The sequence below is a fragment of the Panulirus ornatus genome, chromosome 11 (assembly GCF_036320965.1).
Source record: "Panulirus ornatus isolate Po-2019 chromosome 11, ASM3632096v1, whole genome shotgun sequence".
Taxonomy (NCBI): Eukaryota; Metazoa; Arthropoda; class Malacostraca; order Decapoda; family Palinuridae; genus Panulirus; species Panulirus ornatus.
The window spans coordinates 15,891,076-15,909,065 of record NC_092234.1 but is presented as its reverse complement, the minus strand read 5'-3'; the positions used below and the strand labels follow the sequence as shown (position 1 = coordinate 15,909,065).

The following is a 17,990-nucleotide window of genomic DNA, read 5'->3' as shown; positions in this document are numbered from 1 at the left end:
TGCATGGGTATATATGTATGTGTCTGTGTATGTATATATATGTGTACATTGAGATGTATAGGTATGTATATTTGCATGTGTGGACGTGTGTGTGTATAGATTATGTATGGGGGTGGGTTTGGGCCATTTTTTTTCGTCTGTTTCCTTGCGCTACCTCGCAAACGCGGGAGACAGCGACAAAGCAAAATAAAATAAAAAAAATAATAATAATAAAACATATGTAAGTAGGAGAGATGGCCAGAGAGCGTTATTGGATTACATGTTGATTGACAAGCATGTGAAAGAGAGACTTTTGGATGTTAAGGAGCTGAGAGGGGCAACTGGAGGGATGTCTGATCATTATCTTGTGGAGATGAAGGTGAAGATTTGTAGAGGTTTTCAGTAAAGAAAAGAGAATGTTGGGGTGAAGAAGTGGTGAGAGTATGTGAGCTTGGAAAGGAGACTTGTGTGAAGAAGTAGCTGGAGAGATTGAGTGCAGAATGGAAAATTTGAGAGCAAATGATGGAAGGGAAGTAGAGGAGGAATGGGATGTATTTAGGGAAGCAGTGATGGCTTGGGCAAAAGATGCCTGTGGCATGAGAAAGGTGGGAGGTGGGCAGGTTAGAAAGGGTAGTGAGTGGTGGGATGAAGAAGTAAGATTATTAGTGAAAAAGAAGAGAGAGGCATTTGGATGATTTTTGCCGGGAAATAGTCAAATGACTGGGAGATATATAAAAGAAAGAGGCACGAGGTCAAGAGAAAGGTGCAGGAGGCGAAAAAGAGGGCAAATAAGAGTTGGGGTGAGAGAGTATCATTAAATTTTAGAGAGAATAAGAAAATGCTTTGGATGGAGGTAAATAAAAAGCGTAAGACAAGAGAACAAATGGGAACATTGGTGAAGGGGGTTAATGGGGAGGTAATAACAAGTTGTGGTGAAGTGATAAGGAGATGGACTCTGTTGAATGTGTTTGATGATAGAGTGGCAGATATAGGGTGTTTTGGTTGGGGTGGTGTGTGAAGTGAAAGGGTCAGGGAGAATGGTTTGGTAAACAGAGAAGAGGTAGTGAAAGCTTTGCAGAAGATGAAAGCTGGCAAGGCAGCGGGTTAGGATGGTATTGCTGTGGAATTTATTAAAAAAGGGGGTGACTGTGTTGTTGACTGGTTGGTGAGGATATTCAATGTATGCATGGTTCATGGTGAAGTGCCTGAGGATTGGCAGAATGCTTGCATAGTGCCATTGTCCTAAGGCAAAGGGGATAAAGGTGAGTGTTCAAATTACAGAGGTATAAGTTTGTTGAATATTCCTGGTAAATTATATGGGAGGGTATTGATTGAGAGGGTGAAGGCATGTACAGAACATGAGATTGAGGAAGAGCAATGTGGTTTCAGATGTGGTAGAGGATGTGTGGATCAGGTGTTTGCTTTGAAGAATGCATATGAGAAATACTTAGAAAAACAAATGGATTTGTATGTGGCAGTTATGGATATGGAGAAGGCATATGATAGAGTTGATAGAGATGCTCTATGGAAGGTATTAAGAGTATATGGTGTGGGAAGTAAGTTACTAGAAGCAGTGAAAAGTGTACGAGTAGGAAGAGAGTGGAAAGTGATTGGTTCCCAGTGAATGTTGGTTTGTGGCAGGGGTGTGTGATGATGGTTGTTTAATTTGTTTATGGATGGGGTAGTTAGGGAAGTGAATGCAAGACTTTTGGAGGGAGCAGGGGGCGTTACTGCATGTGTGGCACGGTGGTGACGGAATGGATGAAGGCAGCAAGTATGAATATATACATGTGTATATATGTATATGTCTGTGTATGTATATGTATGTATACATTGAAATATATAGGTATGTATATGTGTGTGCATGGGCGTGTATGAATATACATGTGTATGTAGGTGGTTGAGACAGCAACAAAGTATAATATAAAAAATATAATATTAATATAATATACAACCCTGAAAACAGACAGAAATCAGAAAAAAGACATAGGAATCCCTACATTGGTGGTAACAGTCAGCTGTGTGATTCGGTGTTTATGCACAAGGTTGAAGTCATCCATCATGTTGGGATAGCACCTTACAGGACCCTGTAGATATTTTTTGGCTGAGGAGGGTTGGCAGACTGTGTGGGACAGACTGTTATTTGACAGGTGTGGACATGAGTCGTACTATGTGGTGAGGGAAAATTTTGCATTATAACTGTAGTCATAATTTGTGGTCAAATGGTTATGCATTTTAGATTCACCACATGTTTATGCAAAGAAAGAAATAGCAAGGTGGAATGAGAAGCAGTTAGGTATTCAGGAGCGGAATGTAGCTTGTCAATTTGGAAAATGATGCAGAGATTGAGAAAATATAAAGATTTGTAAAAATAGAAAGAAGCTTGATGTATGGTGAAAAATAGGAAGATAATGAAGAAGATAGATAAATGTTTGTTTTGCAGAAAAAATTAGATTTTATTATGAATCTTGATGTCTGGTTCTATATATTTCATATATTCCAGACCTCATAGATGTCCAGAACCTAGATCACTTCGAGCTCCACCCACGAACTTCACAATGCGGTACACCAAAAGATCGTACAGTGTACCATTTACTGGTCTTGAAGGTTCTGCTAATAATCGAAAGTTTATCTACAGTAGATATCGACCCACACAAATCTATAGACCAACAGATGATGATGATATTTTTCTTATCTGCGAGTTTACTGTAAGTGATTTTCAGTTTGTATGCAAGAGGGGTGTCATTATTGAACACACAGATATGTGTAGAATCTATGATGTTTATTGAAGGTTTTGTTACTCTTTGTACAGATGTAAGGTATGAAAAGAATTATTTCTATTTCTGCTCATCTTTATTTAAAGTAAGATAAAGCTGAACTTTCTGCAGGTAGGTAAATCATTATTCATTAGTGTTTGTGTAAAGAATACAGTTGAAATAGCAATTTCTTAAGACTCTTGAAAAAAAAAAATGCTCAGGGTCCATATCATAATTGCAAATGAGACATCTACCTTCTTTACTGTCATCAGACAATTATGTTGTGGTCATTCATATTGTGTTAGTGGCTCTGTTCCTTTTTTAAATGTTTTTTCTTCACTTTCAAGCTTTTCTTGGAAAATTTCAGTTTAGAATTAGTTGATCTGGCATGTGCATAAATACACAGCCTTGGACTTGTATTTTTATTTTCTGAACTGGACTTTTATTTAAGACAAGGCTAGAAGGGTAGTTATTTAAATCTTGTTGGGTCATTTCAGTGTGCATTTGTTTTGTCTGTTGTGTTTGTTGGGGGTAGGGGATTTGTAGGTACAGTGCAATGAATGGCAAAGTGGAGGTAAGCTCTTTATTTCCCCTTGAGGGTTGGTGTTTAGTTATGGATTGGTTTGGATGAAAAGTGTCCCGTGCATTTGCAAAAAAATGAATGCTGAGCGTGTTGAGGTGGGATTGTATTTGGAGAGTCTTTCTTTCGTATGTATTTAGTGCTTGCAGTTAAGAGTCCTCTATTTTGAGTGGCCTTCATGCATATATCACATCACATTATGTATAATGTTTATGCATCACTGTGACCTCATGCAATTATATATATTTTTTTTTTCTTTTTTTTTTTTTTTTTTTTGTCGCTGTCTCCCGCTTTTGCGAGGTAGCGCAAGGAAACAGACGAAAGAAATGGCCCAACCCACCCCCATACACATGTATATACATACGTCCACACACGCAAATATACATACCTACACAGCTTTCCATGGTTTACCCCAGACGCTTCACATGTCCTGATTCAATCCACTGACAGCACGTCAACCCCGGTATACCACATCGATCCAATTCACTCTATTCCTTGCCCTCCTTTCACCCTCCTGCATGTTCAGGCCCCGATCACACAAAATCTTTTTCACTCCATCTTTCCACATCCAATTTGGTCTCCCTCTTCTCCTCGTTCCCTCCACCTCCGACACATGTGTCCTCTTCGTCAATCTTTCCTCACTCAGTCTCTCCATGAGCCCAAACCATTTCAAAACACCCTCTTCTGCTCTCTCAACCACGCTCTTTTTATTTCCACACATCTCTCTTAACTCTTACCCTTACGTTACTTACTCGATCAAACCACCTTACACCACACATTGTCCTCAAACATCTCATTTCCAGCACATCCATCCTCCTGCGCAAAACTCTATCCATAGCCCACGCCTCGCAACCATACAACATTGTTGGAACCACTATTCCTTCAAACATACCCATTTTTGCTTTCCGAGATAATGTTCTCGACTTCCACACATTCTTCAACACTCCCAGAATCTTCGCCCCCCTCCCCCACCCTATGATCCACTTCCGCTTCCATGGTTCCATCCGCTGCCAGATCCACTCCCAGATATCTAAAACACTTTACTTCCTCCAGTTTTTCTCCATTCAAACTTACCTCCCAATTGACTTGACCCTCAACCCTACTGTACCTAATAACCTTGCTCTTATTCACATTTACTCTTAACTTTCTTCTTTCACACACTTTACCAAACTCAGTCACCAGCTTCTGCAGTTTCTCACATGAATCAGCCACCAGCGCTGTATCATCAGCGAACAACAACTGATTCACTTCCCAAGCTCTCTCATCCCCAACAGACTTCATACTTGCCCATCTTTCCAAAACTCTTGCATTCACCTCCCTAACAACCCCATCCATAAACAAATTAAACAACCATGGAGACATCACACACCCCTGCCGCAAACCTACATTCACTGAGAACCAATCACTTTCCTCTCTATCTTCACATACACATGCCTTACATCCTCGATAAAAACTTTTCACTGCTTCTAACAACTTGCCTCCCACACCATATATTCTTAATACCTTCCACAGAGCATCTCTATCAACTCTATCATATGCCTTCTCCAGATCCATAAATGCTACATACAAATCCTGCTTTTCTAAGTATTTCTCACATACATTCTTCAAAGCAAACACCTGATCCACACATCCTCTACCACTTCTGAAACCACACTGCTCTTCCCCAATCTGATGCTCTGTACATGCCTTCACCCTCTCAATCAATACCCTCCCATATAATTTACCAAGAATACTCAACAAACTTTTTTTTTTTTTTTTTTTTTGCTTTGTCGCTGTCTCCCGCGTTTGCGAGGTAGCGCAAGGAAACAGACGAAAGAAGTGGCCCAACCCCCCCCCATACACATGTATATACATACGTCCACACACGCAAATATACATACCTACACAGCTTTCCATGGTTTACCCCAGACGCTTCACATGCCTTGATTCAATCCACTAACAGCACGTCAACCCCGGTATACCACATCGCTCCAATTCACTCTATTCCTTGCCCTCCTTTCACCCTCCTGCATGTTCAGGCCCCGATCACACAAAATCTTTTTCACTCCATCTTTCCACCTCCAATTTGGTCTCCCTCTTCTCCTCGTTCCCTCCACCTCCGACACATATAGCCTCTTGGTCAATCTTTCCTCACATTCTCTCCATGTGCCCGAACCATTTCAAAACACCCTCTTCTGCTCTCTCAACCACGCTCTTTTTATTTCCACACATCTCTCTTACCCTTACATTACTTACTCGATCAAACCACCTCACACCACACATTGTCCTCAAACATCTCATTTCCAGCACATCCATCCTCCTGCGCACAACTCTATCCATAGCCCACGCCTCGCAACCATACAACATTGTTGGAACCACTATTCCTTCAAACATATCCATTTTTGCTTTCCGAGATAATGTTCTCGACTTCCACACATTCTTCAACACTCCCAGAATTTTCGCCCCCCTCCCCCACCCTATGATCCACTTCCGCTTCCATGGTTCCATCTGCTGCCAGATCCACTCCCAGATATCTAAAACACTTCACTTCCTCCAGTTTTTCTCCATTCAAACTCACCTCCCAATTGACTTGACCCTCAACCCTACTGTACCTAATAACCTTGCTCTTATTCACATTTACTCTTAACTTTCTTCTTTCACACACTTTACCAAACTCAGTCACCAGCTTCTGCAGTTTCTCACATGAATCAGCCACCAGCGCTGTATCATCAGCGAACAACAACTGACTCACTTCCCAAGCTCTCTCATCCCCAACAGACTTCATACTTGCCCCTCTTTCCAAAACTCTTGCATTCACCTCCCTAACCACCCCATCCATAAACAAATTAAACAACCATGGAGACATCACACACCCCTGCCGCAAACCTACATTCACTGAGAACCAATCACTTTCCTCTCTTCCTACACGTACACATGCCTTACATCCTCGATAAAAACTTTTCACTGCTTCTAACAACTTGCCTCCCACACCATATATTCTTAATACCTTCCACAGAGCATCTCTATCAACTCTATCATATGCCTTCTCCAGATCCATAAATGCTACATACAAATCCATTTGCTTTTCTAAGTATTTCTCACATACAAACTTATACCTCTGTAATTTGAGCACTCACTCTTATCCCCTTTGCCTTTGTACAATGGCACTATGCACGCATTCCGCCAATCTTCAGGCACCTCACCATGAGTCATACTACATTAAATAACCTTACCAACCAGTCAATAATACAGTCACCCCCTATTTTAATAAATTCCACTGCAATATCATCCAAACCTGCTGCCTTGCCGGCTTTCATCTTCCGCAAAGCTTTTACTACCTCTCCTCTGTTTACCAAATCATTTTCCCTAACCCTCTCACTTTGCACACCACCTCGACCAAAACACCCTATATCTGCCACTCTATCATCAAACACATTCAACAAACCTTCAAAATACTCACTCCATCTCCTTCTCACATCACCACTACTTGTTATCACCTCCCCATTTGCGCCCTTCACCGAAGTTCCTATTTGCTAGTGATGGGTGATTTGAATGCTAAGGTGAGTAATGTGGCAGTTGAGGGAATAATTGGTATACATGGGGTGTTCAGTGTTGTAAATGGAAATGGTGAAGACCTTGTAGATTTATGTGCTGAAAAAGGACTGGTGATTGGGAATACCTGGTTTAAAAAGCGAGATATACATAAGTATATGTATGTAAGCAGGAGAGATGGCCAGAGAGCGTTATTGGATTACGTGTTAATTGACAGGCACGCGAAAGAGAGACTTTTGGATGTTAATGTGCTGAGAAGTGTAACTGGAGGGATGTCTGATCATTATCTTGTGGAGGCTAAGGTGAAGATTTGTATGGGTTTTCAGAAAAGAAGAGTGGATGTTGGGGTGAAGAGGGTGGTGAGAGTAAGTGAGCTTGGGAAGGAGACTTGTGTGAGGAAGTACCAGGAGAGACTGAGTACAGAATGGAAAAAGGTGAGAACAATGGAAGTAAGGGGAGTGGGGGAGGAATGGGATGTATGTAGGAAATCAGTGATGGATTCCGCAAAAGATGCTTGTGGCATGAGAAGAGTGGGAGGTGGGTTGATTAGAAAGGGTAGTGAGTGGTGGGATGAAGAAGTAAGATTATTAGTGAAAGAGAAGAGAGAGGCATTTGGATGATTTTTGCAGGGAAAAAATGCAATTGAGTGGGAGATGTATAAAAGAAAGAGACAGGAGGTCAAGAGAAAGGTGCAAGAGGTGAAAAAGAGGGCAAATGAGAGTTGGGGTGAGAGAGTATCATTAAATTTTAGGGAGAATAAAAAGATGTTCTGGAAGGAGATAAATAAAGTGTGTAAGACAAGGGAGCAAATGGGAACTTCAGTGAAGGGCGCAAATGGGGAGGTGATAACAAGTAGTGGTGATGTGAGAAGGAGATGGAGTGAGTATTTTTGAAGGTTTGTTGAATGTCTTTGATGATAGAGTGGCAGATATAGGGTGTTTTGGTCGAGGTGGTGTGCAAAGTGAGAGGATTAGGGAAAATGATTTGGTAAACAGAGAAGAGGTAGTAAAAGCTTTGCGGAAGATGAAAGCCGGCAAGGCAGCAGGTTTGGATGGTATTGCAGTGGAATTTATTAAAAAAGGGGGTGACTGTATTATTGACTGGTTGGTAAGGTTATTTAATGTATGTATGACTCATGGTGAGGTGCCTGAGGATTGGTGGAATGCGTGCATAGTGCCATTGTACAAAGGCAAAGGGGATAAGAGTGAGTGCTCAAATTACAGAGGTATAATGGATTTGTATGTAGCATTTATGGATCTGGAGAAGGCATATGATAGAGTTGATAGAGATGCTCTGTGGAAGGTATTAAGAATATATGGTGTGGGAGGAAAGTTGTTAGAAGCAGTGAAAAGTTTTTATCGAGGATGTAAGGCATGTGTACGTGTAGGAAGAGAGGAAAGTGATTGGTTCTCAGTGAATGTAGGTTTGCGGCAGGGGTGTGTGACGTCTCCATGGTTGTTTAATTTGTTTATGGATGGGGTTGTTAGGGAGGTAAATGCAAGAGTTTTGGAAAGAGGGGCAAGTATGAAGTCTGTTGGGGATGAGAGAGCTTGGGAAGTGAGTCAGATGTTGTTCGCTGATGATACAGCGCTGGTGGCTGATTCATGTAAGAAACTGCAGAAGCTGGTGACTGAGTTTGGTAAAGTGTGTGGAAGAAGAAAGTTAAGAGTAAATGTGAATAAGAGCAAGGTTATTAGGTACAGTAGGGTTGAGGGTCAAGTCAATTGGGAGGTGGGTTTGAATGGAGAAAAACTGGAGGAAGTGAAGTGTTTTAGATATCTGGGAGTGGATCTGGCAGCAGATGGAACCATGGAAGCGGAAGTGGATCATAGGGTGGGGGAGGGGGCGAAAATTCTGGGGGCCTTGAAGAATGTGTGGAAGTCGAGAACATTATCTCGGAAAGCAAAAATGGGTATGTTTGAAGGAATAGTGGTTCCAACAATGTTGTATGGTTGCGAGGCGTGGGCTATGGATAGAGTTGTGCGCAGGAGGATGGATGTGCTGGAAATGAGATGTTTGAGGACAATGTGTGGTGTGAGGTGGTTTGATCGAGTGAGTAGCGTAAGGGTAAGAGAGATGTGTGGAAATAAAAAGAGCGTGGTTGAGAGAGCAGAAGAGGGTGTTTTGAAGTGGTTTGGGCACATGGAGAGAATGAGTGAGGAAAGATTGACCAAGAGGATATATGTGTCGGAGGTGGAGGGAACGAGGAGAAGAGGGAGACCAAATTGGAGGTGGAAAGATGGAGTGAAAAAGATTTTGTGTGATCGGGGCCTGAACATGCAGGAGGGTGAAAGGAGGGCAAGGAATAGAGTGAATTGGAGCGATGTGGTATACCGGGGTTGACGTACTGTCAGTGGATTGAATCAAGGCATGTGAAGCGTCTGGGGTAAACCATGGAAAGCTGTGTAGGTATGTATATTTGCATGTGTGGACGTATGTATATACATGTGTATGGGGGGGGGGTTGGGCCATTTCTTTCGTCTGTTTCCTTGCGCTACCTCGCAAACGCGGGAGACAGCGACAAAGTATAATAAAAAAATATATAAAGTTTGTTGAGTATTCCTGGTAAATTATATGGGAAGGTATTGATTGAGAGGGTGAAGGCATGTACAGAGCATCAGATTGGGGAAGAGCAGTGTGGTTTCAGAAGTGGTAGAGGATGTGTGGATCAGGTGTTTGCTTTGAAGAATGTATGTGAGAAATACTTAGAAAAGCAAATGGATTTGTATGTAGCATTTATGGATCTGGAGAAGGCACATGATAGAGTTGATAGAGATGCTCTGTGGAAGGTATTAAGAATATATGGTGTGGGAGGCAAGTTGTTAGAAGCAGTGAAAAGTTTTTATCGAGGATGTAAGGCATGTGTACGTGTAGGAAGAGAGGAAAGTGATTGGTTCTCAGTGAATGTAGGTTTGCGGCAGGGGTGTGTGATGTCTCCATGGTTGTTTAATTTGTTTATGGATGGGGTTGTTAGGGAGGTGAATGCAAGAGTTTTGGAAAGAGGGGCAAGTATGAAGTCTGTTGGGGATGAGAGAGCTTGGGAAGTGAGTCAGTTGTTGTTTGCTGATGATACAGCGCTGGTGGCTGATTCATGTGAGAAACTGCAGAAGCTGGTGACTGAGTTTGGTAAAGTGTGTGAAAGAAGAAAGTTAAGAGTAAATGTGAATAAGAGCAAGGTAATTAGGTACAGTAGGGTTGAGGGTCAAGTCAATTGGGAGGTAAGTTTGAGTGGAGAAAAACTGGAGCTAGTAAAGTGTTTTAGATATCTGGGAGTGGATCTGGCAGCGGATGGAACCATGGAAGCGGAAGTGGATTATAGGGTGGGGGAGGGGGCGAAAATCCTGGGAGCCTTGAAGAATGTGTGGAAGTCGAGAACATTATCTCGGAAAGCAAAAATGGGTATGTTTGAAGGAATAGTGGTTCCAACAATGTTGTATGGTTGTGAGGCATGGGCTATGGATAGAGTTGTGCGCAGGAGGATGGATGTGCTGGAAATGAGATGTTTGAGGACAATGTGTGGTGTGAGGTGGTTTGATCGAGTAAGTAACGTAAGGGTAAGAGAGATGTGTGGAAATAAAAAGAGTGTGGTTGAGAGATCAGAAGAGGGAGTTTTGAAATGGTTTGGGCACATGGAGAGAATGAGTGAGGAAAGATTGACCAAGAGGATATATGTGTCGGAGGTGGAGGGAATGAGGAGAGGTGGGAGACCAAATTGGAGGTGGAAAGATGGAGTGAAAAAGATTTTGTGTGATCGGGGCCTGAACATGCAGGAGGGTGAAAGGAGGGCAAGGAATAGAGTGAATTGGATCGATGTGGTATACCGGGGTTGACGTGCTGTCAGTGGATTGAATCAGGGCATGTGAAGCGTCTGGGGCAAACCATGGAAAGCTGTGTAGGTATGTATAGTTGCGTGTGTGGATGTATGTTTATACATGTGTATGGGGGTGGGTTGGGCCATTTCTTTCGTCTGTTTCCTTGCGCTACCTCGCAAACGCGGGAGACAGCGACAAAGCAAAAAAATAAAAAAGTAATATATATATACATAAGTATACATATGTAAGTAGGAGAGATGGCCAGAGAGCATTATTAGATTATGTGTTAATTGATAGGTGCGCGAAAGAGAGACCTTTGGATGTTAATGTGCTGAGAGGTACAACTGGAGGGATGTCTGATTATTTTCTTGTGGAGGCGAAGGTGAAGATTTGTAGAGGTTTTCAGAAAAGAAGAGAGAATGTGGAGGTGAAGAGAGTGTTGAGAGTAAGTGAGCTTGGGAAGGAGACTTGTGTGAGGAAGTATCAGGAGAGACTGAGTACAGAATGGAAAAAGGTGAGAACAAAGGACGTAAGGGGAGTGGGGGAGGAATGGGATGTATTTAGGGAAGCAGTGATAGCTTGCGCAAAAGATGCTTGTGGCATGAGAAGCATGGGAGGTGGGCAGATTAGAAAGGGTAGTGAGTGGTGGGATGAAGAAGTAAGATTATTAGTAAAAGAGAAGAGAGAGGCATTTGGACGATTTTTGCAGGGAAACAATGCAAATGACTGGGAGATGTATAAAAGAAAGGGGCAGGAGGTCAAGAGAAAGGTGCAAGTGGTGAAAAAGAGGGCAAATGAGAGTTGTGGTGAGAGAGTATCATTAAATTTTAGGGAGAATAAAAAGATGTTTTGGAAGGAGGTAAATAAAGTGCATAAGACAAGGGAACAAATGGGAACTTCAGTGAAGGGGGCTAATGGGGAGGTGATAACAAGTAGTGGTGATGTGAGAAGGAGATGGAGTGAGTATTTTGAAGGTTTGTTGAATGTGTTTGATGGTAGAGTGGCAGATATAGGGTGTTTTGGTCGAGGTGGTGTGCAAAGTGAGAGGGTTAGCATGAATGATTTGGTAAACAGAATGGAGGTAGTAAAAGCTTTGCGGAAGATGAAAGCTAGTAAGGCAGCGGGTTTGGATGGTATTGCAGTGGAATTTATTAAAAAAGGGGGTGACTGTATTGTTGATTGGTTGGTAAGGTTATTTAATGTATGTATGACTCATGATGAGGTACCTGAGGATTGGCAGAATGCTTGCATAGTGCCATTGTACAAAGGCAAAGGGGATAAAAGTGAATGCTCAAATTACAGAGGTATAAGTTTGTTGAGTATTCCTGGTAAATTATATGGGAGGGTATTGATTGAGAGGGTGAAGGCATGTACAGAGCATCAGATTAGGGAAGAGCAGTGTGGTGTCAGAAGTGGTAGAGGATGTGTGGATCAGGTGTTTGCTTTGAAGAAGGTATGTGAGAAATACTTAGAAAAGCAAATGGATTTGTATGTAGCATTTATGGATCTGGAGAAGGCATATGATAGAGATGCTCTGTGGAAATTATTAAGAATATATGGTGTGGGAAACAAAGTGTTAGAAGCAGTGAAAAGTTTTTATCAAAGATGTAAGGCATGTGTACGTGTAGGAAGAGAGGAAAGTGATTGGTTCTCAGTGAATGTTGGTTTGCGGCAGTGGTATGTGATGTCTCCATGGTTGTTTAATTTGTTTATGGATGGGGTTGTTCAGGAGGTGAATGCAAGAGTTTTGGAAAGAGGGGCAAGTATGCAGTCTATTGGGGGATGAGAGAGCTTGGGAAGTGAGTCAGTTGTTGTTCACTGATGATACAGCACTGGTGGCTGATTCATTTGAGAAACTGCAGAAGCTGGTGACTGAGTTTGGTAAAGTGTGTGAGAGAAGAAAGCTGAGAGTAAATGTGAATAAGAGTAAGGTTATTAGGTACAGTAGGGTTGAGGGTCAAGTCAATTGGGAGGTAAGTTTGAATGGAGTAAAACTGGAGGAAGTGAAGTGTTTTAGATACCTGGGAGTGGATTTGGCAGCAGATGGAACCATGGAAGCGGAAGTGAATCATAGGGTGGGGGAGGGGGCGAAAGTTCTGAGGAAGTTGAAGAATGTGTGGAGGTTGAGAACATTATCTCGAAAAGCAAAAATGGGTATATTTGAAGGAATAGTGGTTCCAATAATGTTATATGGTTGCGAGGCGTGGCCTATAGATAGAGTTGTGCAGAGGAGAGTGGATGTGCTGGAAATGAGATGTTTGAGGACAATATGTGGTGTGAGGTGGTTTGATCGAGTGAATAATAATAGGGTAAGAGAGATGTGTGGTAATAAAAAGAGTGTGGTTGAGAGAGCAGAAGAGGGTGTTTTGAAATGGTTTGGTCACATGGAGAGAATGAGTGAGGAAAGATTGACAAAGAGGATATATGTGTCAGAGGTGGAGGGAACAAGAAGTGGGAGACCAAATTGGAGGTGGAAAGATGGAGTGAAAAAGATTTTGAGTGATTGGGGCCTGAACATGCAGGAGGGTGAAAGGCATGCAAGGAATAGAGTGAATTGGAACGATGTGGTATACCGGGGTTGACGTGCTGTCAATGGATTGAACCAGGGCATGTGAAGCGTCTGGGGTAAACCATGGAAAGTTCTGTGGGGCCTGGATGTGGAAAGGGAGCTATGGTTTCGGTGCATTATACATGACAGCTAGAGACTGAGTGTGAACGAATGAGGCCTTCGTTGTCTTTTCCTAGCGCTACCTCGTGCACATGCGGGGGAGGGGGTTGTTATTTCATGTGTGGCGGGGTGGCAACGGGAATGAATAAAGGCAGACTATGAATTAGGTACATGTATATATTTGTATATGTCTGTATGTGTATATATATGTATACGTTGAGATTGATAGGTATGTATATTTGCGTGTGTGGACGTGTATGTATATACATGTATATGTGGGTGGGTTGGGCCATTCTTTCGTCTGTTTCCTTGTGCTACCTCGCTAATGCGGGAGACAGCGACAAAGTAAAATAAAATAAATAAATATATATAATTGTAGAACCCCTTTTATGGGGGCTCTTGCAGCTTGGAGGCTGCGCTACAATCAGATGGGAAAAGATGGTTTCCTTTGGGGTGAGAAGCTTCTTAACAAAACTACTCACTTTCATCAGTTCATGATGATACAGCTTTGCTAAAGGTAATTTTTAACTCATTGTGTATTCAAGTTGACTGAGTGTGATGACACCTGCATGAAAAGAGAAGAGGTGGTGAAAGCCTTTTGTAAGATGAAATGTGGCAAGGTGGCTAAAGTGGATGATATTGTAATTGAATTTCACAAGATAGGGGTGACTCATTTGTTGATTGGTTAGGATTCTCATTGAGTATATGGATCATGGAGAGGTGCCTGAGGTTTGGCAAAATTCCTGTATAGTGCCTATGTATAAATGCAAGGGGGATGAAGGTGTGTTCAGATTATAGGGGTATATATTTGTTGAGTGTACTCTGTAAGTTGTATGGAAGAGTGGTGATTGAGAAGGTGGTGGCTTATACAGAGCAGCAGATAGAAGAACAGTGTTGTTTCAGGAGTAGTGTAGAATGTGTAGATCAGGTCTTTGTTTTGAGGAATGTGTGTGAGAAATACTTTGAGATATAGAGGGATGTGTATGTGGCATTCATGGATCTGGAGACAGTATGTGATAGGGTTGGTAGAGATCCTTTGTGGAAGTTACTACAAAAAATGGTATGTGAGGAAAGACTCTAGAAGCAGTAAGGAGTCTTTATCAAGAGGGTAAGACGTGTGTGAATAGGTAGAGAGAGGGACGAGTGGATCCGAGGAAAGGGTGGTCTGTGGCATGGGTGTATGATATCACCATGGCTGTGTAATCAGTTTAGGATGTGGTGGTGGGGAGTTGAATGTAAGGGTCTTGGCAAGAGGAGTAGGTATGCAGTCTGTTAAGGGTGGGTAGGGGGCTGGGAGGTCAGTCAGTTGTTGTTTGCTAATGATATGGCACTGATGGCAGATCTGAGTTAGAAACTGCAGAAGCTGATGACTGAATTTGGAAGATGGATTAGGCTATGAAAAAGACAGGTTACAATAAGTGTAAATTTGAATGCAGAGAACTGAAGGAAGTGGAGTGTTTTAGATACTTGGAAATAGATGTAGCAGCTGAAGTGAGCCATAGGATGGGTGAAGGGGGCAAAGGTCCTTGATGCAAAGAGGAATGTTTGGAAGAAGAGGTCGTTATATTTAAAGGCAAAGGTGGTTATGTTTGATGCTGTAGCACTCCCATCAGCCTGTACAGATGCAAGGCATGGGCCTTTGACAGAAATGTGAAAGGTAAGGTGAATGTGTTGGAAATGAAATGTTTAAGGCCAGTATGTGGTGTCGAGGGTTGATGGAATTAGAAATAACAGGGTAAGAAGAGTATGTACGAGAGAGCTGAAGAGGGTGTGCAGCACTGGTTTCGACATACAGAAAGGATAACCAAGAGGGTATAGATGTTAATATTGGAAGGATGAAGGAAAATGGGGAAACCAAAGAAGAGATGAAAAGATGAAAGGCTTGGTCTCTGAACATGAAGGAGGGTGTGAGGTGTGCGAGAGACAGAGTGAATTGGAGTAATGCAGTACACAGGGTATAACATGCTGTCACTGGAATGAAGCAGGGCATATGAAGCAATTGGTAGAAACCTTAGAAAAGTCTGAGGGTTCTTTATGAGAACAAATGGTTGTGGTTTTGATGTATTACACATGATAGGTAGAGAATGAATGTAAGCAAATGGATCCTTTTCTTCATTTGTTCTTGGTGCTACCTCACTTATGTAATAAGCACTGAACAAGTACAAAATAAAAAGAGATTTGAAGTGGACGCCTCCCTTCTTGTTTGCAATTTCCCATATTAGTAAGATGATGCCTAGGACAGACGAAGAAATGATGTCATCTTATCTAATGTCTAATACACTGAACCACATTCCTTTATTCACAACCAGTCCTCATAGATCTTTCTGTGGTTTCCCCTCATCCTTGCATATGCTCTGGTTTCTTCCACTTCAGACATACATATCCTCTCAGTCATCCTCTCCATATATCCAAACTATTTCAACACACCCTCTCCAGTGGCAGAAGGTCAAGAGAAAGGTGCAAGGGTTGAAAAAAAGAGCAAATGAGAGCTGGGGTGAGTGATCATTAAATTTTAGGGAGAATAAGTTGTTGTTTTGGAAGGAGGTAAATAATGTGTGAAAGACGAGAGAACAAATGGATTCATCAATGAAGGGGCAAGTGGGGAGGTAATAACAAGTACTGATGAAATGAGATGTAGTGAATATGTTGAAAGTATGTTGAATGTGTTTGATGATAGAGTGGCAGATATAGGGTGTATTGGTCAGGGTGGTGTGCGAAGTGAGAGAGTTGGGGAGAATGGTTTGGTAAACAGAGAAGAGGTAGTGAAAGCTTTGCAAAAGATGAAATCTGGCAAGGCAGTGGGTTTAGATGGTATTGCAGTGGAATTCGTTAAAAAAGGGGGTGACTTGTGTTGTTGATTGGTTGGTAAGGATATTCAGTGTATGTATGGACCATGGTGAAGTGCCAGAGGATTGGCAGAATGCATGCATAGTGCCATTGTAGAAAGGCAAAGGGGATAAAGGTGAGTGTTCAAAGTACAGAAACATAAGTTTGTGGAGTATTTCAGGGAACTTGTATGGGAGGGTATTGATTGAGAGGGTGAAGGCATGTAAAGAGCATCAGATTGGGGAAGATCAGTATGGTTTTAGACGTGGTAGAGGATGTGTGGATAAGGGGTTTTGCTATGAAGAATGTGTATGAGAATTACATAGAAAAACAAGATGAATTAGAAGCAGTGAAAAGATTTAATCAAGGATGTAAGGCATGTGTACGAGTAGGAAGAGATGAGAATGACTGGTTCCCAGTGAAGGTTGGTTTGTGGCAGGGGTGTGTGATGTCTTCATGGTTGTTTAATTTGTTTTTGGATGGGGTGGCTAGGGAGGTAAATGCAAGAGTTTTGGAGAGAGGGCAGAGTCTGCAGTCTGTTGGGGATGAGAGGGCCTGGGAAGTGAGTCAGTTGTTGTTCACTGATGATACAGCACTGGTGGCTAATTCAAGTGAGAAAATGCAGAAGTTGGTGACTGAGTTTGGTAAAGTGTGTGAAAGGAGAAAGTTGAAAGTAAATGTGAAAAGCAAGGTTATTAGGTACAGTAGGGTTGAGGGACAAGTTAATTGGGATGTAAGTTTGAATTGAGAAAAACTGGAGGAAGTGAAGTGTTTTATATACCTGGGAGTGGACTTACCAGTGAATAGAACCATGGAAGTGAAAGTAAGTTGTAAGTTGGGGGAGGGGGCAAAGATCCTGGGAGCGATGAAGAATGTGTGGAAGGAGAGAACATTATATCGGAAAGTAAAAATGGGTATGTTTGAAGGAATAGTAACTCCAACAATGTTATATGGTTGCAAGGCATGGGCTTAGATAGGGTTGTACGGAGGATGGAGGTGTTGGAAATGAAATATTTGAGGATAATATGTGGTATGAGGTGGTTTGACCGAGTGAGTAATGAAAGGGTAAGAGATGTGTGGAAATAAAAAGAGTGTGGTTGATAGAGCAGAAGAGGGTGTATTGATATGTTTTGGGCATATGGAGAGAATGAGTGAGGAAAGATTGACAAAGAGGATATATGTGTCAGAGGTGAAGGAAACAAGAAGTGGGTGACCAAATTGGAGGTGGAAGGATAGGGTGAAAAAGATTTTGAGTAATCAGGGCCTGAACATACAGGAGGGTGAGAGGCATGCAAGGAATAGAGTGGTATACCGTGGTCGATGTGCTGTCAGTGGACTGAACCAGGGCTTGTGAAACGTCTAGGATAAACCATGGAAAGGTCTGTTGGGCCAGGATGTGGATAGGGAGCTGTGGTTTTGGAGTATTATACATAACAGCTAGAGACTGAGTGTGAATGAATGTGGCCTTTTTGTCTGCTTTCCTGGCGCTACTTCACTGAAGCAGGGGATAGCAATGCTGTGTCCTGTGGGGCAGGGTAGCACCAGGGATGGATAAAGGCTTCAGACATAACCATTTTTGCTTTCTGAGATAAAGTTCTCTCTTTCCACACATTCTTCATCGCTCCCAAAACCTTTGCCCCTCCCCTACCCTGTGATTCACTTCTGCTTCGTTGCTAAGTCCACTCCCAGATATCTAAAACACTTCACTTCCTCCAATTTTTCTCCAATCAAATTTATATCCCAGTTAACTTAACCCTCAACCTTACTGAACCTAATAACCTTGTTCTTATTCACATTTACTCTCAATTTTCTCCTTTCACTCACTTTTCCAAACTCAG

At 42.1% G+C, this 17,990-nt stretch overlaps 1 protein-coding gene across 1 annotated transcript in view; it reads left to right on the top strand.

The window, feature by feature from the left end:
* The window catches only part of mahj (LisH and WD40 domain-containing protein mahjong), a 212,913-nt gene that overhangs the window by 155,824 nt on the left and 39,099 nt on the right, over window positions 1-17,990 (top strand). Inside the window, exon 20 of the mRNA XM_071666225.1 lies at window positions 2,483-2,687. Within this exon, the coding sequence (XP_071522326.1) occupies window positions 2,483-2,687 (205 nt within the window). The remainder of the gene's footprint in view (window positions 1-2,482; window positions 2,688-17,990) is intronic.